Source organism: Aulonocara sp. 'chitande type north' Nkhata Bay, linkage group LG8 (genome assembly GCF_057382095.1).
Source record: "Aulonocara sp. 'chitande type north' Nkhata Bay isolate Kocher_YH1m ecotype deep benthic linkage group LG8, A_spYH_male_GT1.1, whole genome shotgun sequence".
NCBI lineage: Eukaryota > Metazoa > Chordata > Actinopteri > Cichliformes > Cichlidae > Aulonocara > Aulonocara sp. 'chitande type north' Nkhata Bay.
This window is the reverse complement of record NC_141351.1, coordinates 14,945,569-14,972,860: the sequence shown is the minus strand read 5'-3', so window position 1 is coordinate 14,972,860 and position 27,292 is coordinate 14,945,569. Positions and strand designations below refer to the sequence as shown.

The window sequence follows — 27,292 nt, the reverse complement described above, 5'->3', positions numbered from 1 at the left end:
GCGACAAAGTATATGTGTTTTTTTTTGCTTGTTTGCTTGGTGCTGAAGTCCCACCAAGAGCACACAAAAAGTCATTACAAAAACCATAAAATACCGTAAAAGAAGCTTTTGTTAGCTTTAGAAAGAGCCAGATGAACTGTAAGAACTCTGTCAAACTACAGTACTGTGCTGTAACGGCTATCAGGCGCATAAGTATAATGCTGTCAACTGTTTAGCTGCTAGATTCCCAACTGGAACATTATCACATTTTCACAAATGCCTTGTTTGATGATTTCAATTTGAACATTTGCATTTACATGACTTAGTTTATGGGACCCCATTACTGCTGTTGTAGGCCGTGACGCTGGAGGAAGGGTACACCAATTTTGATCTTAATTAGTGATTTTTGGCTTCTCAAAATTAAGCGAGCATGATTTAGTAATACTGGCTAACGTAGTTGAGACAGACAGTCTGATGTGCTCACATTTACACCTATAGGTAGTTTTAAATCACCATTTAACTGATATCTTTGGACTTGAGAAACCAAAGTGCTAACCACTGTACCACAACGCAGCCATTTCTTGATGTCTGTGTAGGTTCTCAGGCATCCAGGTTGTGTTGGTCTTAGGAGCCTGAAAAAAGAAGACAACTGGACTTCTTTACGTTTGTGAAGATGCTTCAACCCTGATCCAGGAGGCTTCTTCAGTTCTAAAACAAAAAGTGGCGACACCTTGGACTCTCCAACCCCTACTGGGGGTTAAATACCTGGGATCTTTTGTTTTGGATCTGAAGAAGCCTCTTGGATGAGCATTGAAGCATTTCACAAATTTCAAGCTCCTAATATTTCTAAAAGATAAATGTTCTTTTTCATAATTTAACTCAGGATTGTCAAACATAAAGCCTTGGGGCCAGAATTGGCCAGCCAAAGACTCTAATACGCCCCATTGGATGGCTTTGGATTTTGCATTTGCATTTTCTTGTCATGTAGAAAATACTCAACATACTGATGAAATTGCTCTTCTTTTTCTTATATTAAGGCATCTCACTGATTAAATGTGTAGCTAAACCTTGTTACACTGACAGAAATTGGAATTTCACTGGTCCGGATAAAATCAAAGTGCGTTGTATGTGGCCTGCATTATAAAAAGACTTTAACATCCCAGTTTTAAATGTTATCAGCACACTCGTGTTTTCTTATGTTTTTGTCTGAATGCTTTCATGTTGTATGGAAAGGCTTATAGAAGGCATAATTCTCATTATCTACCCATGATGATATATCCCATAGCATATAACATGAGCCAAGCCTCGTGCCAAAGGTGCAGTATAGACATGAGCAGCGTCTATGAGAATTTTATTAAAAAGTTCCAGACAGAAAATGATGCTCTGCACAAATATGCGTGGGATACACATAACATCTTGTGCATCTGTTCAGAGTGCATGTCCGCCAACGATTCTCTTTGCAGACACATTAAAAAAAACAAAAAACCAGTGAAGGCAACGGGCCTGTTGGCAGCCATATTGGCTGAGTGATTTATTACTTTTCTCACATCCACCTGTTGTTTTTCATGGGGCCTAATTAGAAGCCTGCTGTGTGTGTGTCATATTGTAACGTCAGTCAAACAAGCATGGAGGCAGTAGTGCAAAATTTGCTTACGCCCAAAATAAACAAGGTAAGAAATATTTGCCGTCTTAAGCCATTTGAGGTGGGGAATATTAAAGGCTTATCTCGCTTTTTAATGTCCTAAATATATCAAGAAAGATATTTCCCTCCTTTTCCCCTCTTTTCTGCCACTGTCCTCTCTCTCAAACAACCCATCTTTATCGCTTCGACACATCTCTCTTTCCTCTCCTTCTCTCCTTCTCTCCTTCCCTAGGCCCTGCAGATTGTCACTGTTATTTACCAAATATAGTCTGACAAAGAAGTGGGATTTTTTACTGATTGAAGATCAAAGTAGCAAAGTCTCCTCCTCGAAGCCCGCCCCTTCTATTAGCCGCCCTTAAGAACAGAGGAAAACATCAATTTCTCGCACATCAATGGCGGCTTCATAATCAATTGAAAAAGACACTTGTATGGGGATGCAAATCTTATCTTTGTCTTATTAGAGCTTTTAGAAGATGCATGTCGGGATTTAATGTTATGAAATAAAAGGGGGTCGCTTTTTTTTAATCTAAAGATGCAGAGGCGTTAGTAATGGTCGAAATCAAAGCCCAGAGACTGTGGTAATTACTGGAGGAGTTTGGCTATCCTTATTAATATTGATCAAATATTACTGTGATCTGATCTCTGGGCTTATGATGAATTTGGAAGGTGGTTAACGAGCACAAAGAGGAACGTGGCAAAGCAACAACGAACAGATGTCCATTTTCTTCTGGTTGGGATTATGACCATAAATGGTAGAAAGACCAGCAGAAAAAAAAATCTTATTTTCTTTTTAAAGTAAAATTATTTTCACTCACATTTTTCTCTTATTCCTGTATTCCTCCATTTTGCCTTAAGTCGCAACAAGGTGATGCACGCTCAGGCTGGTTTGAAAACTGGAAAAAGACAGTTGTGTCAAAGGGAATTCAAGGTTGCTTTTTCATTGACCTGATGATGATGTGCAGAGCTTTCAAATGGCCCTAAATAAGCTGATGTCCTCTAGGCAAACGGGATGCACAAAACACACTGATTCATCCACCAAGAATGCTGCAGATGATCACAGAATGTTAAAAGATCCTCATTTTGAAGTGTAAATAAGGCCGGCTCAAAAGTGCTGCCGGTAAGGGCACAATTTCTACAAAATATATCCCAATTCTAGTAAGCTTTTTTTTCACGTTAAGTCATACTTAAATGAAAACCAAAGGCATGATTTCATGCCCTGGAATATACATTGTAGATCACAGGGGATTGTGAAAGGTGGAAAATTCATTAATGTTTATTTCATTTAAATTCATATATCGAAATCCTCCAGCTATGAACACATAAACAAAAGAGTGAGGGGGCTTTGGAGCCACCCATGTGGAAAGCATTGATTGCTGCTTGCTTGAAGCCTTCAGGAGTCTATTGGACATAAAACTTGAGGCCAATTGATTTTTCTGCATTAATTTCTCAATTAGGATCTTCGAGAAGACCACGAGGGCTGCAGCCAAAACACTCCAGTTGAGGCTAAAGCATGAAGCTTTGGGGCCTTATTGTTGTGGATGTGTGTTTGTGTATGTGTGTGTTGGCACTGTATCTAATGTACCTACCACAGAACTATCTGTGTGATTATGAAGGATTGTGGGATCAATTTTCAGGAAAAACGAATACCTGAGAGGTAATCAATATTTGAACCAACTGTGCCCTCAAACTTCATACACTCACATCCCTCCATCACAGTCAAACATTAAAACAAAAGACCGACAGACCTTTAAGAGCAGCTGTGAGCGTACAGTATGTGTCATGTTGACAACAAAGAGCATTTAAACAAAGAGAGGAATTACACAGCTAAATATGTACTTTGGTATATTTGGTTGCCCTTGTTTCTTTTTTACCTTCTGTCATCTGCAAAATAACAACTGTTGAATTATGAGTGGGTCTTAACAATCAGGGATTTCGTTAAACATCCCTGTTTGACTAATGCAGTGAGGTCATGATAAGTTAAAAAGAAAAGAGATGCAGAATGTGAGTGTTTTGTTTTCTTTACAATTGGCTTTAGAGGTTTAGATTTTACTTAAATGTGTTAAAAACTTAGAACCAGATTAGTGCCTGCTTTAACTCTCAACTCTCAGTACTGTACTTTGAAGCATAGTACTGTGGAAAAGTCTTGAGCTGCCCCTCATTTCTTTATATTTTACTAAGAAAATGGGAACTACATGCAGGGATTTGCTGAAATGTGTAAATACAGTATATAAAGGAAAAACAGTTTGTACAATTCTAACAAGCTTGAAAATCAATATTGGTATGACCACCTTTATTCTTCAGCACAGCTTGAACTCTCTTAGGCAAACTTTCTTCTAATTTCTTTTCTTCAGTCTTCAGAAATAGTTCTCCAGACTTCTTAAGGATATTCGAAGCTCTTCTTTGGATGTTGGCTTTAGTTCTGTTTTCTGTCTGCTTCAGTAATGTTAAGGTTCGAGGCCAATCCATGACTCTTAGTGTTCCACAGTGTGTTTTTCTACGCAGCTATGCTGCTTTTACTGTGTTTGGGATCATTGTCATGCTGAAAAATGAAGCTGGTGTCAGTCAAACACTATTAGGATGGTACATACATGGTAGATTTTAAGGTCAAAGCAAAAGCATCCGTGTTCACAATTCTATCAAATTCGAAAAGATTCCCAACACTTTTCTTTAGACATTCAGTTTTCTGGCCCTCTTAGGAGATTTCCAGTGACCTTGTACATATTGAGAATGATTTGACCTAATCACTCCATAAGACCTATTGCCACTGATTTTCAGTCCACCTCTTGTGTAATTTGGCATAACTCCCTTTTTCTCTTCCTCAAGAAAAGCTTTATGACAGCCACCCTTCCACTGAGACCATTACTAATGAGGCTTTGGAGAGTAGTAGATGGACTGAAGGGTAACGTGCATTTCTCAGGTCCTATGTCAGGTCTCTGGTTGATAATATTTTCACGGACCGGCCTTTAAGGTGTCGCGATTCACAGAAGATCCAAAATCAAATGATACAACCAAGACAAAAACTGTGTTTTTTTTTGTAAATATAATAATAAATGCGAATTCACTGTGTAATTGTGTAACTTTATTAGCAGCATCCTCCTGAAATGCGCCAACAACACTGAGAGTGACATCCTCCCCTCTGGCCCTTAACCCTCTCTGGTCACTATGGTAGCGCGTAAATATTTCTTTCAAAATAAGACGCACAACTACAACACGAGAAAAGACCCAGGGAAACCGAGTTAACGATAAAAACCCTGAAAACCATAAATTTCACACCCGTGGCTCAACTCTCACGGCCCGGTACCAAGTGACTCACGAACCGGTACTGGTCCGTGGCCTGGGGTTGGGGACCGCTGATCTAAATTATAATTATAAATTTTATAAATTATAATTATTGTGTCAAGGTTAAATGGCTAAACAAAATAACATCTGTCTGAAAGTGATCAGGTACAAGGACTGGACTAAAATGAGTGAAAAGCAGCCAATGTCCAAAGAAAAAGTTTGAAAAACTTTAAGAAAGCCTGGAGAACTATGGAGAAAGTCTGGCTCCTTATATGTAAGATATTGTATTAAAAAAAAACTAATGGGTGATTCATGACTTTTGCACAGTACTGTATGTGTAATCTATATTAAGATATTTTTTTTGACAGCGTGGTAGTGCAGTGGGTAGCGCTGCCACCTCAAATTAAGACTGTTTCTTGATTTGAACCTGCTGGACAGCTGGGGGGCTCTCTGTGTGGAGCTGGTGGCTGCATGGTTTTTCCTCAGGCGCTCCGGTTTCCTCAGGTGTAACCTGTCTCCGACGGCTGGGATAGGATCCAGCTGCCCTACGACTCTAGCTGGATAAGCAGTTAAAAAAATGGATGGATAAATGAGACTTTAGTGCCATTTTATGAAAGTTTACTTTACAAAATATACATGACAACAATAATTTCTAGAGACAAACACAATATATGGTAATGATCAGTTTATTAAGTCAAAATATTAACATTATAATATGGAAAACCACTGAAAACTTTGCATAATGAGTGCTTTTACTTTAATTGCTTGTGATTTTTAATACAGGATTAAAAAAATTGTTTGACATTATGCTACTTAGTAATGACCTAAATACTTAATGCAGTTGTCTGGCTTATGTCCTTAGGAACAGGCACACATAATATAAGGCTCTAAAGTGTTATTTAGGTGTATAAGATTTAAATTAAAAGAATGAGTCTTATAAGTTAGACTATTACTGAAGTCAAGATAAAGAGAAGATCAAATCTTTTATTTGCCATTTGCACACATACACTGGGTCTGGGAACACAGGAACTCGGAGTCAAATAAATACAGATGTATATATACACAAGTATAAAACAAAGGACACACTGAGGTAAAGTAAGGTGTTTTATTTAACAGATAAAGATACGAAAAACAACATGTCAAGTAGTTTCAGGTAAGAATCTGGAGGAATGAGATGTAAAATGTGTGTTCCAGTGTTAGATAGGGCACAAAGGAGTCCAGTGTAATTACATAGAGACTAGTTAAAATGGTAATGGTTTGTACAAAAGCTTCCCACCCTCTACTTATATTACTCACAGTTTTAAACAGTCTAATAAAGACTGGATTTTAGCGCATATATTTTACAAAGCGAATGCAACCTCAAGTAAACAAAAGGGGTTTGTATACACGACAAACAGATTTTGGCTCAGACCTACATGATATTCTTGCGGTTCTCTTGTTTTGTGTGTGTAGATACCGAGAGCAATATGTGACCACCAAGATATGAGCCTTCGCATCAGCTATAACCTGCTCACAACTTAACCTTGGATGATGTTTAGCTTTCTTTTGACTTGTATTGCACAAAGAACGCAGACTGATGTCTCATTAAGCGGCTCATCTTCCACTCTGTTAATGAAAACATAGCCAAATGAACACGCCACGGCTCTGATTTATACCGAGAGGCGACTCATTTCACACAAGGTCACGTCTCCATTGTCTCGCTCGTTAATAACGGCGCACGTTAAAGATGCAATGGGTTCTCTGTACTCAAGCTTTTTCCAAGAATTTATAGCATTGAAAGAAAACCCGTCGCTTCTTCATAACTCTGCAAATGAGCAGTAATGTCAAGTTCAAATGGGCGCTCTTTATGTTTGAAATAACATCTCAAATTCCTCTCTGTGGGTTGGTTTACTGCAAAGACGTTTAGATAATGTGCTACCAAAACTTTGTCTTCAATGAGCATAAGTCCCTTGCATATCTTAAAAATAGCATGCATACACAAGACAACAAAAGTTTGCTGAAAACTCGCACGCAGTCACACAAAGGCACCTGTTTCCATCATTTACATAACCCCCAAAAAAGGTCAACTTGCCCTTACTGTGATTTTAATTAACGTCCCATTGTCAGGAACATGAAGAAGGCACAGTTCCCTCTTTTTCCTCCTCTTACAATAAGGCCCTCTGCTTCCTGTTTGAGGAAGCACCTTCTATGAGACTCTCCCTCTCTTAATCAAGAATCAGAAAGAGTTTCTCCTCATTAAAAGCGCAGAGATGTCAACGGTCCTGCTTACAATACCATTAAAGAAGAGGGAGTCCTGGTGTTCTTCAGAGGGATAAAGCAGGACTCAGCAGGGAGATACTTTCTCCACATTTGTCCTCTTTTACTTTTTCTTTAATGGTGAAAAACATGAAGGTCACAGGTTAAATTTGTTGTCTGACTTTTGCTTTAGCAGCTCGCCAGCTGACAAGGTGAACACCTCAAATTCATCAGGATTTTGCCGCCTGAGTGCTTATGTGCATCGTTGCAGGGAGGGCCGTGCTTTTAAGAAGAATGCCAGTGGGCTTTACCCATCTGTGATTCCTTTATGCAGGCTGTCAGTGATTTCTGTGTGACAAAGGCTACTACATGTTTGCTTTGCATTACATATAAACTGAATTCACAGAAGATCCATTAGGAAACACATGAATGACATGAGTCACCTGAATCAGCCTATAAACATCTTCTTCGGCTACCTAAAGCCAGTCTGAAAATATTACTTAACCACCAACTGATTGGCTCAAACACCACTGACCTTTAAGCAACATTTACCAGCCAGCAGCGGCTTGGCTTGCTCCTCTCTGCAAGATGCTGCTCTGATGGACAGGTGAACAGTGTGTGCGTGTGCATGTGCGTGTGCATGTGTGCAGCACAGTACATAAGTTAGCTCGTCTAACAGGTGGATTCCATGTTTAAAGAGTTCAGGCCCTGCCTCGGACCTTGATTAATGGCTATCTCGTCCATTTCTGAAAATCGCTCGGCTGTTTGTTTTGAAGGCGACAGGAGACAGCTCACGTAGCTGGCCTAATATAGTTCCCATGATGCTGGCTGCGCGGATGAGTTCTGGAGACGCTCAGCTCCTGCTTGAGTCCGGTTCCTCCAGTAATATGAAGAGCAGTGTGCCTACATTCAGCACACACGTCCAGTCTGTTAGCTTGCAAACAGACTGGACGTCTGTTTGCAAGCTAACTCCTCGTCCAATTTTTTTTTCTTGGCAAAAATAAAAATGAAACTTTTTTACATCCTCAGGTTTGACCTGTTCTGATAATTGAGTCACAAACTTTTAACCTAATGAGACGCTCGCCGAGCTGTTTCTTTTATTACTCTCGTGGGGGTAATATTGATTTGGATGAGTGCAGAGTCACAGGCAAATTCATTATGCTATTATTCTTATTCTGTGCTGTCATCACTGAGATTTGTAATGTGGGTTATAAACACAGACAGAAATTGAATGCATTAAAAAACAAAACAAAACATTGTGCTTTTTATACTAATATGTTCCTGCAAAACACGTCCCTCAGACATCAGTGACCTTCAGTGAGCAGACGCACTGGATTTCTTCTTTCTACATTGATAACAGGTCCTCTCTGTGAAAAAGACATAATCCTCAGCCCTTAAAGCTTTGGTCAATATAACTCTCTGAGCGTTTTCCTTCTTAAATTAATTTCTGAAGGATTTATGAATGGAATTCCTGTATACAAAGCTTTTTTTTTCTCTCAAATAAATTGTCCTATTGTGTCAAATGATTACAGTGCTGAGGGGCAAGGGAGCAGAGAAACTCCTTTTGTACATTTACAATAAGAGTGAAAATAAATATATAAATGTATATATCGACTGTATATACATTGTGCACATGAAATGACTTCATTTTCAAGAAAGCGGCTCTTTCCTCATCATTTGCCACGTTTTGATGTATAGAATATAAACCCCCCAATCCATCCAGTGAGTAATTAAAAGACACAGAAATGCTTAGACAACAGCCATGCACTCAATCTGGCGAGCACAATGAGAGGAAGAGTGTTCAAGAAAGCGGGCTCAACCATTTGCACACAAATGCAAGCGCAAACTAGATATTTGTTGTGTGATTTGGCTTTTAGCCTAAAATAATATACAGCATTAGACATGGTTTTCATAATCAGGTAAAACAGACATCTATTTCTCCATCCTGTCCATTCTTTAAAAAGGAAAAAAAAAACCCCAATGAGGACTATTAGTATAGATGTAATTACGGCTAACTGCAGTATTATCCCGGTGATAGAATTCATGTGAGCCAAATGCCAAAAAAAATGCTCCGCAGCATCTTTCTCAACAATAGAGGGAATTTGCAAATGCACATGAAGTTAAATGTTAAGTCTGGCTTATTAACAAGTAAACAAACCTCATCGCAGGAATAAATAAGTTACCATAAAACAGCCTGCTTTTTTGTGCAGGAAAAAAAGGAGGAAAATGTCCAGCGTTAATATGTTAATCAGCAACGAGAGACCTTTTAGTGGCAACGCAGATGCATGATGGGAAATTAACCGTTTGACAACGCAGAGCATGTTCGCTGCATGTTGCTCGAAAGCAGGCGACTATTTGCTGTGATGTCTGAGGATTCGAGGACTCTGAATCTTTTTAACCCTCCTCCTGTTGTGTTTTTAAGACTGGGAACAGCTGTAGACAAACTTTATTTAGCCGCGTACATGTGAACACAAAACCTATGGGATATTTTTGTCTGTGCAGGCTGTACATAAACCAGTACAGCCTAAACACATGTCAGTTTTTACTTGTGCAGCTTCTATTTGCTTTACACAAACATGAAGCATATGTGCAGGGTGGTGGTGGGGATTGAGAAGAATTATGAGATTATAGTAAACAGTAACTCCTCTTCATGAAAGCTCTTTTCACCAAAGACTGTTTGGACTGGGTAGGCCATTTAATTATTCAAGCCACTATTTGAAAGCAAAGGAGCAAATTAAAAGCAAAATGTGGACTACTACGTAAAAAGCTTCTTGTGTGTGTGTTGCAAATATTGCTGCATGCGTGTATATTTCAAAGCAATGTCGTGTTTTGTTCCTGTAAAGCAAAAGCAAAATGATCAAAGCATGCATTATATACTTTTAATTTGACATTTAATTATATTAAATGTGTGTGAGGGAACATTAGTGTGATTAAATCTGGGCCAAGTTTCATTTCCAAAAGTGCCAGTTCAAAAAAAAAAAGAAAAGAAAAAAGGTCAGAGTGCGATCATGTGATCAGGCGGAGGTGATGCTTCTGACTTCCTCCACGCGCTCAGCCAAAGGAGGATGAGGCAGTCTGCGTCTGCACTGAACGACAGCCACAAGGATGCAGAGGTGAAGATGCCGGTAACAAAATAAATAACAGCGACAGACACTGAGTGTGCTCCCGCTCCATCATTCAAGGCAGCGGCGGCAGCAGCATAGCCTATCATTATGATATTAAAGGGTCCTGTAGATTAGAATCACCAGGGCGGCATCAGAGGCAGGTGTCCCCACGGCATGCATGATAACATGCTGCCAGCCCCCAGTAAACTCTCAGGTACCTGCTGAGGCAATCCGGGGAGAGGCCAGCTTGGATCTCCTCTGCTTTGGTCTGGTCTGTGTGGGCTCGGGTTTGGAGGGCCCCGAGCGGCAGGGTGCCTCTTCTTCTTTCACCGGCTGCCTAAACACAGACACACTGGATGAGAACCACAGACGGCAATGCCTTCCCCTTTTCCTCCTCGCCCCCTAACACTGCTGGCTGGGCTGCAGCCAGCTAACACAATCACAGCTTTCACCGCATCCAGATAAGGCACATCAGTGATCACCGAGCGGAATCGTCTGCTTTCATGGTGCTGCCTGGTCTAGGTGAGTCAGGCAGGCAGATTCACAGCACAGTGGTGCTACGCTGTGCACATAATTCCCCATCAGTTCTGTTTGACAACACTGCTGAGAGCAGATACAGAGGAATTAGCGTCATAATATTTGTTTTTATGCGTCTTAGAGCGTGATGACATGAAACAATATTTTTTTTAATCAGCAATTCTGTGGCTTGTTTTTTTTTTTTTTTGATCTCACACTCTTTTATTTTTGCCTGAAAGGAGCCATGTTGCAACAGAGTGTAAGTGTCACCTGGATGTATGATGCAGCTCTGTTTCTTGCAGCTTTATTTAAATTTTTTTGTGCATGTGTGTGTGTGTTTGTGTGATTACTCCATCAAATATTGGCTGTAAGAGAAAATGCATTTCCTGCCTGATGAGGTTCACCTCCCCCTCCTACTCATTTACCGATATGCATATATATAGATACATATATGTATATCTATATATTTATATATAATATATAATATAATATAATTTCTTTTGTTATTTAACGCATACCCTTAATGAATCAATTTTATTTTGAGAAAACTGGTAAACATTTTTCTCTTTTTTAAAAAACATTTTTTATAATAATTTTATGCAATGGCTTTTAGATGATAAAATCTATAAAATCTAAAAAAAATATGTATATCGTCAAATTATAAGCAGTTCTCTCAACTTTCTTCCTAATATATGCATATGTGTAGTCTGCAGTATCATATAGCTGTCTGTGGTTGATTTTCTGCTAAATAAAACGCAGAATTGGAGCATCTAAATCTGCATCAGTTGTTTGTGTCCAGCCTGGGTGCTAAAAGAGAAGAGAGAGAGAGAGAGAAAAATAAATAAATATATGTAGTCAGTCTGTGCTGCCAGTGAGGAATTCAGGTTAGTCCCAAAGGACATCACACCTGTCAAGAAAGCAGGATGCAATAACACCCTCCATCCCAAAAAATAGATCTGAGGAAACATTATCTAATATGATGAAAAATAGATCTAAGGACCTGACAAAGCAGATAAAGTAGGAAAACAAGGTCGGAGTAATAGCTTTTATTCTGCCTTGATGGGCCTCTAGTAGTTAGTATGCAAACTAAGGACAGATCCAAAAGTAGGTTAGAGAATCTGAATGTGAAAGGATAGGATTGGAGGGGATAAAAAAAATAAAACTTTAATTTCAGCTATGATCTTAACTTTATTTGGCCCTAGTGTGGCAGACTGGTCGGGAACAGAGGAGTCAAACTGGTTGCAAACAGCCTGAGGAAGTACCCTCTTTTCATTTTTTTATTTTCATTTTTTCTTCCTCCCCCCTCTGGGAGACCGCCCATATGTGCGTTTAATCCACATTTGCAAGCAACTCCTATCTTCCTCCTATTTTACCATCACTGTCCTGCTCCCAAACTGCCTTTTTCCTCCTCACATGCTTTTTTCACCGCAGTCGTCCGCCGGCTTCCTCCAGCCTCCATCTCTCACTATCTCTCCCCTCCCTCCCTCTCTCTCTCTCCTTTTTTTTCCTCCTATTTATGAAAACGTCACTTCAAGTCCCTCCCTGTTTGAATCTCATTAGTTTCTTGTGTGTTTCTCCCTGTCAATAATCCTGAATCCAGACTCTCTCTATTTCCATCCCTCTCTATCTGTCAATCAGCGCCGCCTTTGAACTGAAAACCACTCCGACCAACTTCAACTCACTCAATCCGAGCGGCTCGGCTCCTTCTCCGGCTTCCTTTTTCTGCCAAGATTCCCTTCTTTTTTAGTTTTGTACCAACCGCCAGAGCTTTGGAAAACGCCAATACAGACCCCAAACTTAAACTCGGACTTTTCTAGATCACCGAGATCAAGGTTTTTTTTAAAAACTTTTTTTTTTGGTTTTTTTGTGCCCCCTTGTCTCTTAAAAAAAAAGAAAAGAGAAAAGATTTTTGCTCGGGAAAAATGCCGCAGCTCAACGGCGGTGGAGGGGACGATCTGGGCGCAAACGATGAAATGATTTCCTTCAAAGACGAAGGGGAGCAGGAAGAGAAAATTTCGGAGAACTCCTCGGCAGAAAGGGATTTAGCAGATGTCAAATCTTCTCTTGTAAACGAGTCGGAAACAAATCAGAACAGCTCGTCGGATTCAGAGGTGAGTTCAGTCTGTTTCTTCGCATGTTAGAGAAAAAAAAATCGGGGATCGATCGTCCCCCCGGCGCTGTTTTTAAGTTTAGGGGCCTACATTTACTAACACTGTAACAGCGGGTGGACTTGGAAAGAAAGTTAACTATCGCCCTTCACCGTCCGCTGTGCTAACTTTAACGCAATCCTTGTGTTTCATTGCATTTCAAGGCGGAAAGACGGCCTGCGCCTAGATCTGAAACTTTCAGAGACAAAACAAGGGAAAGTTTAGAGGAGGGTGAGTTTCTGCTTTATTGTTCACTCTTGTTTTTTATTTTATTTCTACCTACAACATGACATTATATGTGCCTGTGCCTCCGCCTTTTATTATGCAATTGCAATTTTTTTGCAAAAAAAAAAAAAAAGTTCTCAAGGCCACTTTATAAAAAAAAGTTTTCTTCTCTCCCACAACCCCCTCTTCCCCCCCTCGCCATGTTAGCTGCGAAAAGGCAAGATGGAGGGCTGTTCAAGAGCCCACCGTACCCGGGCTATCCATTTATAATGATCCCCGATCTCACAAGCCCCTACCTTCCCAATGGATCACTTTCTCCAACAGCACGCACAGTAAGTTCATTTATTTACAGCTTGTATGTGCACACACACTCGTCACACACACACACACACACACACACACACACACTGACTCCCCGGGTTAGGCGCCGAGGCAAAGGCAGACGCGGAGTGTTGTCACCCTGAAGTGCAGCCGATAAAAATGCAGAGCCAAGTTTTGCAAACTCCCCGTGAAGTGTACAGTACAATGGCATGCATGCGTGCATGCGTGCCCGCACGCGGCTCCCAGCCCGTTTGCCCTGGTCAGAAGCTAGCATGCTAACAGTGCTAAAGAGCTGCAAGTGGGTTAAAATAAAAGGAGAAAAGGAAAAACAGAAATAAGTAGGTTATTGTTATATGTCAGCTTTACGTGCACGGCATTTTTACCAATATTTTTAGCAACTTTTAAATCAAATGCACAAGCCCCTGTGAAAAATTTATTCTCCTTGTTATAATTTAATAATGATTATGACATTATTATTGTTGTTATTATCATTATTACTACTAAGGGTCTGCGTATTCTCCAGGCTTACAAGTGCATGTTTTTACTCTCCTGAATAATGCAGTTGGCTTGTGTTTGCATGGCCTCATCAAAAATGCCCTTTTTTCTAAATGCAACACCATGCATGAGCATTCAGGCCTTTATATAGCAGCTTTTCTGACACACTGTAAGCAGGGGAAAGCAGTGTAAAACCACACAAATAAAATCAATATGCAAATTGGGTTGGTTTTTTTTGCAGAGTGATTTGCATGTGTCAAAACCTGTAAAGACACTATGTAAAAGATGCATGCGTGATAGCTTTCCCCCCTGAAACATCAAGCAGTGCATTTTTTTCTTTTTAATTTAATTTTTTACTTTTTCTAATTATTCTTTCAAATGCGTGTGTATATATATACATATACAGACATATATATATATATTTCTATATGTTTGAATGTATGGTGTGATTTACTGATAGGAATTGTGTGAGACTGTGCTGTTTTGCATCTGCACTGCCTTTGCTCCCAGCGAGGAATCCATGGCAAACATGTGCCATGCAGTAAACCCATATTTATAAATAAATTCATGTTATTTATTTAAACACAATCAGCCATGCTGTAATTATGCCCACTTACTCATTTGCTCAGCACCTCGCCGGTCCCACTGGGCGATGGCAATCCTTAAGCAGCATAATTTTCTCAACCATGGGTGTTTTTGTTTTTTTTTTCCTTTTTCTTTGCCCCCCTATTTTAAACGGTTGCAATTACAAGTCTGCGCTTTAGGACCTGTCATCTCATTTTACAAGGTTAAGGCAAAGACCAGGCATTAGGAAATGTGACCCTCCAACACCCCCCCGCCGCCACCACCACCACCACCTCAGCTCTGCCTAACGAAACTGATATTTGTTACCTCTTTTTTTTTTGTGTTCTCCGCACACCTTGGAAATCAACGCACATCTGACACACAATGCCTTCTTTTGTGTTTGACACAAATTCTGCTTTTGAGTTCAACATGATCACCCATGGTTTCACATGAAATATTTCTTTTGCTGCTTACACAGGTTCTCTCTTTGCGTGCGTGCTTCTTTTGCACATAGGAGAACATTTTGCCATTCATTCTCTCTTAGTCAGCCAGCCTTTTTAACGCTGCTGGCTGGTATGTGGAATTAGTCACTCATTATTCTCATCAGCACTGACACAAACACACATTCACAACAACACGCATGATTTGAAGTGAAGCACTTCCTTGTTTCGATGGCAGAGTTTTGTAGTTTGCTGTCACACACTACTGTGTGTGGAGCGCTCGTTTCCTTGTGCTTATGCAGCAGTTAGAAAAGCAGTAAACTGTGTGGTATGGCTGGAGGATGCTGCGGCGAGACCGTATTGACCTTTGCCCTCTTAATGATGCCCTTGAAATACTATTCTCGGACATAATTGAGGAAAGGAAAGATTTTTAATTTTTTTTTTAAAATATATGCTCCCAGATTTATTTATTTATTTTTTTATCTGTTGTTTTCCTCTCTGTGCCGCTTTCCCTTATTTAAGGAAAAGTCATTACAAAATCTAAAAGAAGGAGGTGCTCGTTTGCAGATGATTAGGAAACCTTTATTACAGCTTAACCTACTGATGCACCTGGACGTGGTTTTTGACTTATGGTGGTCTTCCTACTGTACTGCCTCGGCCCCCTCTTGTCTGCAGCGCGCTGTGTGTCCAGCCATTAGCGCTTTGAAGTCAGCGGTCGCTGTAATATAAATCTATTAGACTTAAAGCTGGCATAAATAATTCACCTGGACATTGATTAGCTGTCTTGCTCCCTAACATGTCATGTAAGGCACTGAATATGACTGCTAGTATCATTAGAATGAGACTTTCTCCTTCATGGCATGAAAGGCTTTGATTCTCGCTGCTTTTACCTTCGCCTTTTCTTTTTCTCCACTCGGTTTTGGTGATGCTGCGATGCTGGTTTTTCCTTTTGCCTCTTTAAAAATTATATAAATGAATACAATTGATTGGAAGTCTTACAGGCTAAATTCTGATGGGTTTAAATGTTTCCCATCAGCTGGCGGTGATTCTGATCTCCCTGGACGTCTTAACTTGCTTCACTTATTTAGTGTTTGCATGACTTAAGGAGGGGAAAAAAAGATTTCTTGCATGTGGCTATTACGATAGTTTGTCTGACCTCTGGGAGTCATAACCAGTGAAAATTTGTTTTTCCTACCACCTAAGCCCAAGGAGGCTCACAATTTAGTATCATTTAGCAATTTGACATGACGCTGTGCCCGGGCTTTAAAAGCCTTCCTGCCCTCGTCTCCTCCTCTCCTTTCCCTGCCGTCTCCCTCCTCCCTAAACCTCACACAAAGGCCTACTGGATCACTCGGTGCAGGTTGAATTGCAGAAGTGGCCTGGCTAGTTCACCCTGGGTTTTCTATCTCCTTTCCCCCTGTTCCCTTTGCTCTCTTCCTTTCTTCCTCACTACCTTTTGTTTCCTGCCAATGCTAACACTAGGCTTTTTAAAAAAAGGTGGCGGGTTAACTCCCGGTGCTGTGGGCTAATATCTACACCTCAACAGGTCTGTGGATGCAGAGGCTGAGGGAGGGAGAATGGGATCTGGGCGGCCAGCTCCCCTGCATCGGGGCTGCTGGGCCGTAAATCCACTGGCTTTATTTACTGCCTCGCGGACTTATGAATGTTAAGATATTTGACGCCACCCCTGGCCCCATAATTCTCCAGGCCTGGAGACTTTTGGCGGAGGTTTTGAGTTTCGACGTATAATTACGAGCAGTTTAAAAAAGAACGAGAAAGTGCACGGGGTGGGGAGCAAAACGGGGGATGAAGACACAACACTGTGCATCCAATACTGTGTTTAGAGTGGGAAGGGAGGAAAATAAGAAAGACTCTCCGAGAACCCGTGATGATTCTACTACAGGGCGGTGAAAAGGCTTTGTGTGGTTGAAACAATAGTTTTCTCCCCTTTTTTTCCTCTTTTGTTTCATTCGTCTAGTCACGCCAGGACTGCTCATGTTGCTGCACATTCACCTATTTTTTTAATAAAAAAACATAAATCTACTTTGATACGGGGGCCGACTCGGTCTTTTGTCTTTTTTTATTTTCTTTTTAAGGAAGAAATAATGGAGGATTTTCTGGTGAGATTATTATAATCAACACGCATAAGTGCACACCACCTCCTTTGTGCTCACGTGCACACATTGCTGTGGCCTGTTATCTGTTATAAATGACACAGACAGTATCTTTCCTAAACATGGCAGCAGCATAAGCATAACAATGGTATATCATATGGATTATGTGTGTTCGGCTGTTGTAAAATGGATTTTATTTTTTTGTGGCCGTGACAAGGGGGGAAGATAGTTTAATGCGGATTTAAGGGATAGGGCCCACACCTTATCAAATTGGCTTTACATGTTAATAGGGCCTAATTGGTGTCCGTGGGGGGTTTGGTGGCACGACGTGGCCGCATTTTGTGCCTCAAGCTGCAGAATGCACTCCGAATTTAGTTGGAAGGTTGCGCTCCTTTTGTCTTGCAAATCACTTTTGTTTACAAAGTATGGCGGAAGCGGCTCCCGCTCACTCTCTCACTCACTCTCCCCCATCTCTCTCTTCCTCTTCTGCATCTACTCCCTCTTTTCCTCTCACTCGCTCTCCGCTGCTTCTCTCATCCTAGGCAAGGAGAGGGGGAAAAGGAAAAAAAGGTCCTTATTTTTCTTCGACTCAATAAACACTCATAAAAAAAAAAGTACAATCTGCTTTGGATTTGAGGAGTTAAGTTAGAGAAAAGGGGGAGGCGGGGGTGGCTGGGAAGCAAAGTTTGGCACCATTAAACTAAAATTGGGGTCTGCTAGACATTAGCGGTGCACAGCACATTCTCAGAGCTTAATTAGTCCGAACTGTAATTGTTCATGGTCTGCCAATAGGAGTAATGCTCAGAAAAAGTGGAGTTGCACTAAATCGGCCCGGGGTTTTTAAAACAATAAATCACTCGCATATTTGTGCCGTGATTCAAATGGAGGCTCGACCTCTCCCATCTCGACATGTGGTAAATTGTAAAGTCAATGAATCGCAGATGTAGGGGTGGGGTGGGGGGATTGGTGATGGTGCTGAGGACTCAGAAAGAGAGCGAGAGAGAGGGAGTACAGTAAGGTTTTGTTAGTGCCTGGTGAATGAATGGAAAAGATTTGTGCAGTAAATATTTACCTTTTTATATATAAAATATAAAAAAAAAATTCTCCCTGCTAGCGGGGCTTAATTGTCTAATGCTGATGATGTTGGCAGGCTGAGCCGTGTGAGAGCTTACGCGCTCGTCGATCTGTCACTCCGCTTGAAACACCACAGAGGCAGGAGGAAAAAAAAAATCAGTCAGTTTGTGGGGTGTGTTTCTAATCAGATTTTAAACTAGTGCGAAGGGAGTAGTGGTTCCCTGGTGGCAGTGTGAGCTGGGTTTGGGTGTAGCAGCTGCAGTAAAGTCTGGTTTGGAGCTGAACCTTTTTTTTTTTTTAAATTAAATCATCGACTTTATTGCTTTTAATGTAATAACAGCTAATCTGAGGCCTAATTTTGCCTGTTAATCATTATCAATCTGGATATATATATGTATATGTTTATTTTTGCTTTTTATTCTTAAAAGTGAATTAATCCATTTATCCTAGTTTCCGTCAGTGAGCCACCAACACTCTGCTTTTCTGTGTCTGAGCAAAGAAAAAAAAAGGCATTAGTTAAGCAGCTGTGCACTGGGGTCCCTCTTACCCCAGCCCCCTGGTGTAACCCCCTTCCTCTCCCAGTTTACCCCCACCCATCCAGCCCCACCTCTTTCTCCAGTGCATTTCTATAGAGCTGAACACAAAGATACTACTGTACATCTGGAATGAAACTTGTGTCATCTGTTTAAATATATGCTAGCTCCACTCTTGGCCCACAGGGATTAGGGCTCCCTCAAACATGGAAATTAAATTATTGTGTGTGTGTGTCCATGTAGCCACACTTAAAATCTCTTATCTGTGTATGTTACCTTATTTTAGCTCAATGTACCCCGGTGAACAGCTCATCTTGCACATCCACAGCATTGTGGGCAAGTTCATGCTTAATATCAAAAGCAGTGTGGAGATATATGCTTGAGAAGCCAATATTTTCCCATTTTACTTCTTCCTCTTACAAAAATATTTGCACTGTTGGAATATGTTACCAACAATATACGCCAAGTTCCTTTAAAAAAAAAAAAAAAAGCAAAGAAAAACAAAAAACCTTTACTGTCTCTTTATGGATTTTAAATTACTGAAGAGCAGCAGGGTACAAATGCAGGTGTTCCTAGGATGGAATGAACTTCTGAACTTATATGGAAGTGGCGATAAGATAATTAAAAGTGGTTGCTGGAAATTTTCTTAGCAGTGTTACTTTGCTGCATCCAGCAAAAGAAGATAAGGTTAAATGACTATTGATCGCATCTTTTTAGATATGAAGGTTATGGGTAGGGCTAGGATTAGCTGCTTTCAAGAGATGATTACCTAGAATTGGTATTTTTATTTTTTTCTATTTTTTAAAAGCGTCGTAATTACAAAAAAACATTGGAAATGTCACTTTTTAACAAGGCGGTGGATGCTGTGTATGTGCATCCAAGAAGGAAGCCACAGATTGTTTGTCATATTCCTTTTCCTCTAAGTTCATTCATAATGGGACCAGAGTGCTCCAGTAGTCAAATGAGTTCACCAGTAGCTGAGTGGGAGGGGAGGGAGGGGCTCAGAGAAAAGCGGGAAATGTGTGTTAGGCCTCTGTCTGTGTGTGTGTGAGTGAATTGGGACGGTGGGGGGGCCTGGGGGTCGACCGCACAAAAGCTGTCTGAATAGAGCGCATAATTGCTGTTAATGCCAGGGCAATGAGAGCAGCGACAGTTCCTGGCTAGATGTCCAAACAATAGTGCCCCTCGGCTTCACATTTATCTTCCCGTTTGGAGGAATGAAAAAAAAAAAGGGGGGGGGAAAGAGAGGAACACAGATTGGAACAGGAGAGTTTCAGTTTTCATTCACGCCTGACGAACAGGCATGTGTTCATGTGCGTGGTTCGCGTCTCTGAATAAACCCCCCTCCCGCCCCGCCGCCCTATCTCTCGGCCCAACCTCCACTCCACGTTTTCCCTTCGTGCTTCCCATTCTCGTCGTCATCAGAAAATATTTGCCTTAAAAGCTCTGGGTGAGAAGGCCGCCGTGACGCTGGGAGGAATTCTGGTTGCTGTCGACCTTCTGTTTGGATTGCGGCATGTGTTTGGGAGGGGTCAAAGTGCACTGGCTCTGACATGCTTTTCGTTGACGAACGAGCTTCCCCTCTCACCCCCTTTTTCTTTCTGATGGGGAGTGCTTGAGTATCCATTGGAGGTTGTTTTTTTTTTTTTTTCCGTAATTCCAGCTTGTGTGTGTGTGAATGCAGGGAGGAGGTGCCAAACTGCCATCACAGCTCCTAATGATCACGTTGGGCTAGATAATGACTAGCCGTGCCAGTGTGCAGTGAACACCTGTGGTACACCAGCCTTTTATGGATGTGGTACAATGTCCTGGAATGTACCACAGAAGAAGAATTTCATTCATTCATTCCAGTATCTGTTTTAAAAATACTTTCCTCACTTTTTCCTCACAAAAGTGGTGGCAGTGTGATTTAAATATTCACATCTAGATATTAAACATTAATTATACAAAAGTCTTTGTCCGGTGTTCATCCAGCCACGCGCAATATATTATGCAGATGGTTGTTTTTCTACCCAGTTTGTATCTGCAGCCTTAATGTAGTCAAGGGAATTTCAGTATGCAGATAATCTGTTCAAAATGGCTCAGATGGGAAGGAGGCACTTGTGTGTGCTAAACACATAATAGAGGAGTTTAAGGTGATAAAAGTCCAGTCAATGTATTTTTAATCTACTAATTAAACTTTTAATTGTAGCGGGATAAGCTCCAAGGAGCGTGTGTTCGTGTGATTATGTGTGTGTGTGTGTGTTTTGGAAGCGAAGCCGGTCCGCTAATGAGGTGATCGTCTGCTTTTTTTGTCGTCAGGAGGTGGTGGATTCATAACTCCTCGCAAAAGGTGAGGGAGGGTTTAAAAGTGTGAGCGAAATAAATGCATTTACTAATCTGCGGATTATGGCGGGATTTGTGTAAAAAAAAAAAAATGTTGGCAAGATTATTTTAAAATGCACAAGGCTAATAAAATGTAACCTCCATACCCTGCGATGTGGTGCAACTTTAGTCTTTTTCTTTTTTTTCTTTTTTTTAGCTAGTTGATGAAGCAATTCCAGTGGAAAACAGATTAAGAGTAAATTCCCATGTTAACTCTTTAACCAGCTGTTAGAAACCTATTTACACACAATAATAATACGCCTCTTTTAAAGAGACAGCTGTTGGCTTGCGTACAGCACTAGATAACATTTCATGAGAACAGCTTGTCACATCCACACACGGCCTGCACATGGGCACTGAATTGCCAGTCATTGTGCAGGTGATGATATTTGGAAGTGCATATATATATATATAAATACATATAAACTTCTGCTTTTGACCAATTTTTAAATAATAAGATGGATTTTTAATTTTTATATGGCATAGCATATTTTTTCCCCATTATTTTCTTAATGGCTTCAGTTTTAAAAAAATAAATCCCCCCTCCCATCCCTTCCCTGGCATTCTCAGTATTATGTATTCATCCGGGCTCCAGTGAGAGGCCAGTGTGTCACCAGTGTTCAGGGTCAATTCCAAAAGTGCACAAATTGACTGGTGGAAGTGAATTGTCAATTGTCTTTCTCCCTCGAGGGGTCAGAGTGAATGGAGAGGCTTGTTTGGACAACTGTCCCGAGGTGAGATGTGTGGCCCTCTCTGTCCAGCCAGAGGGGATGGACTGATGAACGGACAAGAGAGCGGGGAAACGATTGAACAGCAGATAGACAAGACGACGCTGTGGAGGTAGAAAACAATGCAGTCTCGTCCCCCTGAAATCACAGTTTTGATTGAGCGGATTTGGTTGGCAACTCTTGATGGTATCCAGTGGAGGCACTGACACAATAGGGAAGTAATTATCACAGTCTTCCTATAATAAAACCAACACTGAATGACGCCTGGTCTCTGTGTTAAATATTAAATCTATTCCCATAACTTAAATGTACATAGTTCTGCACGGATACTGAAAATCAGGTTATTCCAAAAGTTTATTTTTTAATTTTGATCCCAGTAAAACTCAACTAAAGTCCACAATTCATTGATGGATCAACACGTAAGGCAAGATATGTCTCTAACTATTTGGATAGTCATATGTATGACTTTTGCATGCTCTACTGTGTGGGTTAAATTGTTCCGCTAAAGCGGATCTTTACTGTGCGATTATTTCGAGAACTATTCATTTTATTCTTAGATGGAACCTAGTTTTAGTTTACTGTCCATTGGCATGCAAACCAAAGGTTCATTTTATAGATTAACTTTGAACCTGAAACCACCAGTTCAGCCATAATGAAAGTTGAGATTAGAGGCAGGCATTACTAAGCAGGTTTGGCCTTTGTGTCATGTGATGCACGTCACAGTGTACTTTAGAACCAGGAGGTGTTTTATCTTCACTTTACTGCCTCCTCTATCTTTATTGGCAGCCACACTTTGCATATTTCGTGTACCAATAAAGATAAATTTCCTGCTTTATCATTACAGATGGCGTCAAATGGTTAAGGTCTGGCTCGGCGATGTTATTATTTTAGCTCTCAGGGTGGTCAGCTAGGACTACAGCATTCAGCAGCATGGGGAGCATTTCTGGAAGATGCAACCTGTTTTGCATGTTGTATAAAAGCCCTTTGTCTGTTGTGGATGACCCTTGCTGTTGTAAGGCCTGTATCTGTCTCTGCTCAGGCAGGCAGGCAGGCCTGCAGTGAGGATGCAGCAGCTGGCCTGGGCCCAGGCACAGGAATGCTGTGTGTGCTGTTTAAACACTGGCTTGTCTCAGTGCAGGCCTAGAGGACTGGAGGGAAGGAAGTTGCAGCATGTTTACATAGCTGAATTGTCCGTTGCCCCCCCCCCCCCAATGGCTGATACACTTCTGTTCAAACATCCACAAGTGTGGAGATGACCCCCGTTGATGCCGGTGTTCACAGCTCTGCCTTAACACTTACTTCTTTCTCTCTGAATGTGTGTGTGTGTGTGTGTGTGTGTGTGTGTGTGTGTGTGTGTGTGTGTGTGTGTGTGTGTGTGTGAACACTGAACACTCATAGCCAGTACTTTCTTCCCTGCTGTGGGTGTTTGCTGTTTTAACCTGGAGGCTTGGATAATAGATAAAAAGTGTTATAAGGGAGCATTTATCACACTGAGAATGGCAACAAGAAGAGATATTCAGACAGATGAAGCGATAGAGGGGAACCTCATTGCTTCAACCAAGGTCCTATCCAAGCAGGGAGCCAGCCATTGACATACGGTGGAATTGTCATCTAATTGTTGTTTGAATTACCTGTTATGATCCAATGACAAATCTCTCACACTCTTGCCATCAGAGCGGAAAATGCATCCGGGGATTGGCATGATCTTTGTGAGTGTGTAAACCTGGCTTCAACAAGATGGATAAATGCAATTACTGGACAGACCTGGAGAGGAGAAAATCCATTTAAAGCCCGTAAAGCTAAGCAGGGGCCGTGCTTAATTCATTTGGCCAATTTACGGGTGATGTACGAGTGTCAGGGCACATTAGTCAGGCGGGGGGAGAGGTGAGTGTATGCTGGCTCAATGGGTTGGGTGTATTTTCTTTCTTTTTTGGGGAGGGGGGGCTTTTTGGTAGCAGAGTCTCCTTGAGACCGGGTTCCATGCTTTCCTCCAGACAAAGCCAGTGGAGCCTGGACATGGAAATGACAAAAAGATGCACTGAGTGGGAGGGAAGCGGGATTGCTTTGCAAATGAGGTGGGGAAATGTTGCTTTGGTCTGCTGGGCAGCAGAGTGAGTACCGGCATGCTTTGCCATACCAAGAGCTCAATCAGGTGCTGTCAGCAACCCTCGCGTCCTACAAGTTAAACGACTGATTTTTATATAGAAGTGTAAACGCTTGTGACCAGTGTTGTTGCCTAGTTTCTGTTTTTTTTTTTAGTTTATTAATAGTGCCTTTGCAAACACTTTCGCAAACACTTTAATTTTAGTTAAAGATAATGAAGGAAGAGCAGACTAAAGCGTTAGAGGGCTCTGTTCATTTTGATCCCTGCTGACTTTGAAACTCTCTCTCAACTCTTTACTTTCAAAATGAGTTATAATTACATTGTTTATCTAGACTGCAACCGGTTCACCTGAGAAATCTTTGCTTTTGGCCTGTGCAGTGTTTGCCACAGCCGCTGGCAGTCTCATCCGTGTTACTGTTATTATTTTATCCTGGAGGCACTTTAGTCTCCCAGTGCTTACATTTTTATTTCGTCTGTGCTTCTTGCGCCGCGTAGACCGACTTCTGTTTATCAACTCTTCCAGTGCATTGACATTAGACGTCTTTACTCTGCTTAGTCTGTTACGCAGCCATTGTCTTGGTGGAGCAAAACCACTCAACGGTTACACAAGCTGAGTGGTATGCAAAAACAGTGGTTAGAGCCTCGCCGGGCGGGTGAGAGGCGTTGAGGGAAGCTTTGGTTTACGGCTTCAAGCCGCAGCCTGAATCAGGGCAGGGTTAGCTATCAGACAGAGAGACATGTGAGGCTAAGACCTCACTCACTATGATGCAGATGCTTTTTAAGTGGTTGGGATCACACTTAAGTGCCTCTTGGGTTAGTAGATTTGGATTGCCAGAGTGTATGTGTGTGCACTCGGTGTCAGGGAAAGTGTGCGTTAGCATATGTCACCTGACTGCCAGGCAGCCGGCCTCGGGAAACCAGAGTTAGTGTGAATGCCGGGGCTTGTCAAAGACAGGTGCCACCACTGCGGCCCATGCCTGCCACACAGCAGCTGGGAAAAGACTGCAAGGCCCACGGTCAAGTGTGGGCCATTGGGAGATCGCATCAGGCTAGAATTCCAGATCAGTGGGGGGTGAAATGGGCATGCCTCCCTGCAGTACTGTGGCTTCAAGGGTGATGTATGCATGGTGCATAGGCTTCTCTGTTCACTTTCTGCAGCCAACACTGTTTAAAGTAATTAAATAATTTGTAGGTCAACTTTCCACTTCCTTCAAACATGTCTGTTGCATTGCTCTTGATGATAATCTAACACCGAAAGACATGCAGTGGGTATTTGGGGTATAAATTTTGAGTTGCACATACTGGCTACCATCATGTCCCCTGCTCCTCAGCCCCTTCTGTAAATGTCTCTCGACTTCCTATAGCAATGTGAGGATTGGTGTAGTGTTGTGGCTCAGTGGTGCAGCTTCTTTCCCGAGCACGGCAACTGGAAGCCTCCCCCCGTCATCTCGGGGTATCGTGGGGTTGTGGATGTGCCTGGGAGTCATCACTGTAAGTCCTCTGAGCCTTCTGGGGGAAGTTTCACGGACCCTTTCTTCTCATTTTCTGCACTTGCTTTTGGGATGACTTTGAGTCCTGAAAACTCAAAATCCTGTGCTGTAAATATGCAGATGTAGTCATCGTTTTTCCCTGATCCGCCTGCTCGCTTCTTCCCAGATGCCTGCCTCCCCCGTCCTCATGGGAGAACAACTGCTGGTTGCCATCTATAGGCCAGTGGAATTCCTCACCCTGACTCAAGAATAATAATATAAAAAAAACGTGGAAGTTTTCTATATGCTCCTGCAGATCATTTTACAGCAGTGCCTCTCAACACAACTGTTCCTAGTTAGTGGAAACTTCCAGACTTATTACAGTCACCAACAGGGCAAATTTCTTCACTACCAGTGCTTGTACGTTTAATGCTACATGGCTTGGGGTGACGTTATTTAAGCCAATGAGCCAGTCTGTCCTTGTATGATATGTTAAATTTAGAATTAAATGCTCAGCTGTAAATTATGTAGTCTCCTGGCATGAGACAAATAGTTTTGGTTTAATCTGACACCCACAGGCGTAAGCGGGAGTTACCCCAACTAGGCTGGAGAATTTATGATCATGCCGGCCAGAAGCCATACCCTTTTTGGCCCAGAACCAAAGTTTGGCAACCGAGTTTACATCAGTGGTTGCCATTGCACATTCAGAAATGATCTCAGTGAAAGCATTTTATGCATGACATTAATGAGGCCAGTCAGCACAGTTAATTTGCTGTTATTTAGCTCTGCGGTCGTGTTAAATCATAAACAGGCCGAGAGAGGCCTCACTGCTAACAGTAAGTGTTGAATAAGGGGTAAAACTCAGACCTGAACTTGAGGGGAATCTTGATTCTTGGCTAGGTAGCTCAGTTATCGGAGCTTCCTGGCCAGAAATTGAGATTCTGCGGTTTCAGACGCTGGGAAAGTTAACCTCTAATTGTTCGCAGAAGCTATTGGCAGGAGGAGCTAAATGATGATGAGTGAGGCATCGACGGGGAACACGGGTTGGATGCTGAGATGAGACAGCTCACACTTGCCGGTCAGGGGTTTTGTTTTTTTTTCATTAGGAAAGAACTTGAGCCCAATGGGATTCTCCCCAATGACAAAATGGTAGTCCTAAAGGGGGAAAGAAATGAAGAAAACCCAGCTCTTTCTTTCTTGGCTCTGTTTTAAGAGACAGACACTTTGTTCATGTTTTAAATTGGCCTTGTCATGCGGTTTCCTCCACTGGGCTGCTGGGAGCTGACTGTTTCCACATAGGCCAATGTTCTGTACCAGTTTTGGTTTCGAGAAAAATAAGCGTCTGTTTTTTGTGGCACTGATCGCTGTCGTATTAAACTTGGGTTTTTTGTTGCTTTTTCCCCTCCCCAAAAGCTAACACAGCCGTGCTTGTATTCTTCACGCCTTATATATTTTTTTTAGTATTATTATTATTATCTCAGTTGCAGTTGCTTAACAAGAGGCACATCAGCCTCTGTCCTAACACGGCCACGACCCTGTAACCTCACCCCCGACCCCTCTTCCCGCTTGTACTACAAATCTACTTTTTGTAGTGTTTTTCTGCGTGCCACATTTTTGCAAATAACATCAGTAATCATTCAATTGGGCATAAAGTAATTGAGAGGCGGCCTGCTTGCCATCTGTCTGGTGAGATTACTACTTTCTGTGTAATTAAACGTGTGACCTTGCGGCCATGGAGGGAGGTGCCAGCGGGCGAGCCACTGCCAAAGAGCCAGGCTGTCTTATTTGAAGTCAGAGGGAAGCTGTTGGTGAGGGTGGGAGGGAGAGAGAGTTGTGCGGTTTTAAAAGTTTAGCCCAGCTGCTAAAGATAGCACAGGTTGATGTGAGTTGAGCTTAAGCGGCAGCCTTTACATGGCTGCGTCCTGCGTGTGTCGAAGCCCAAGCCTCAGTCAATTTTGC

At 41.7% G+C, this 27,292-nt stretch overlaps 2 protein-coding genes across 17 annotated transcripts in view; one reads left to right on the top strand and one right to left on the bottom strand.

Annotated features, from left to right (window-relative positions):
- tcf7l2 (transcription factor 7 like 2) overlaps window positions 1-27,292 on the top strand; it is a 109,351-nt gene that overhangs the window by 7,945 nt on the left and 74,114 nt on the right. For 15 of the 16 annotated variants that reach the window (XM_086303768.1, XM_086303775.1, XM_086303771.1 and 12 more), the window contains exons 4-6: window positions 12,394-12,866; window positions 13,067-13,133; window positions 13,335-13,459. The exons of the other annotated variant lie outside the window; for it this stretch is intronic. In XM_086303768.1, the coding sequence (XP_086159894.1) occupies window positions 12,678-12,866; window positions 13,067-13,133; window positions 13,335-13,459 (381 nt within the window). In that variant the 5' untranslated portion in view covers window positions 12,394-12,677. The remainder of the gene's footprint in view (window positions 1-12,393; window positions 12,867-13,066; window positions 13,134-13,334; window positions 13,460-27,292) is intronic. 16 annotated transcript variants of the gene reach the window in all.
- LOC147323449 (uncharacterized) overlaps window positions 2,449-27,292 on the bottom strand; it is a 130,525-nt gene continuing 105,681 nt past the window's right edge. Inside the window, exons 5-7 of the mRNA XM_086303781.1 lie at window positions 10,458-10,576; window positions 5,328-5,457; window positions 2,449-2,514 (exon numbers count right to left, since the gene is read on the bottom strand). Coding sequence (XP_086159907.1) covers window positions 2,472-2,514; window positions 5,328-5,457; window positions 10,458-10,576 — 292 coding nt within the window. The 3' untranslated portion in view covers window positions 2,449-2,471. The remainder of the gene's footprint in view (window positions 2,515-5,327; window positions 5,458-10,457; window positions 10,577-27,292) is intronic.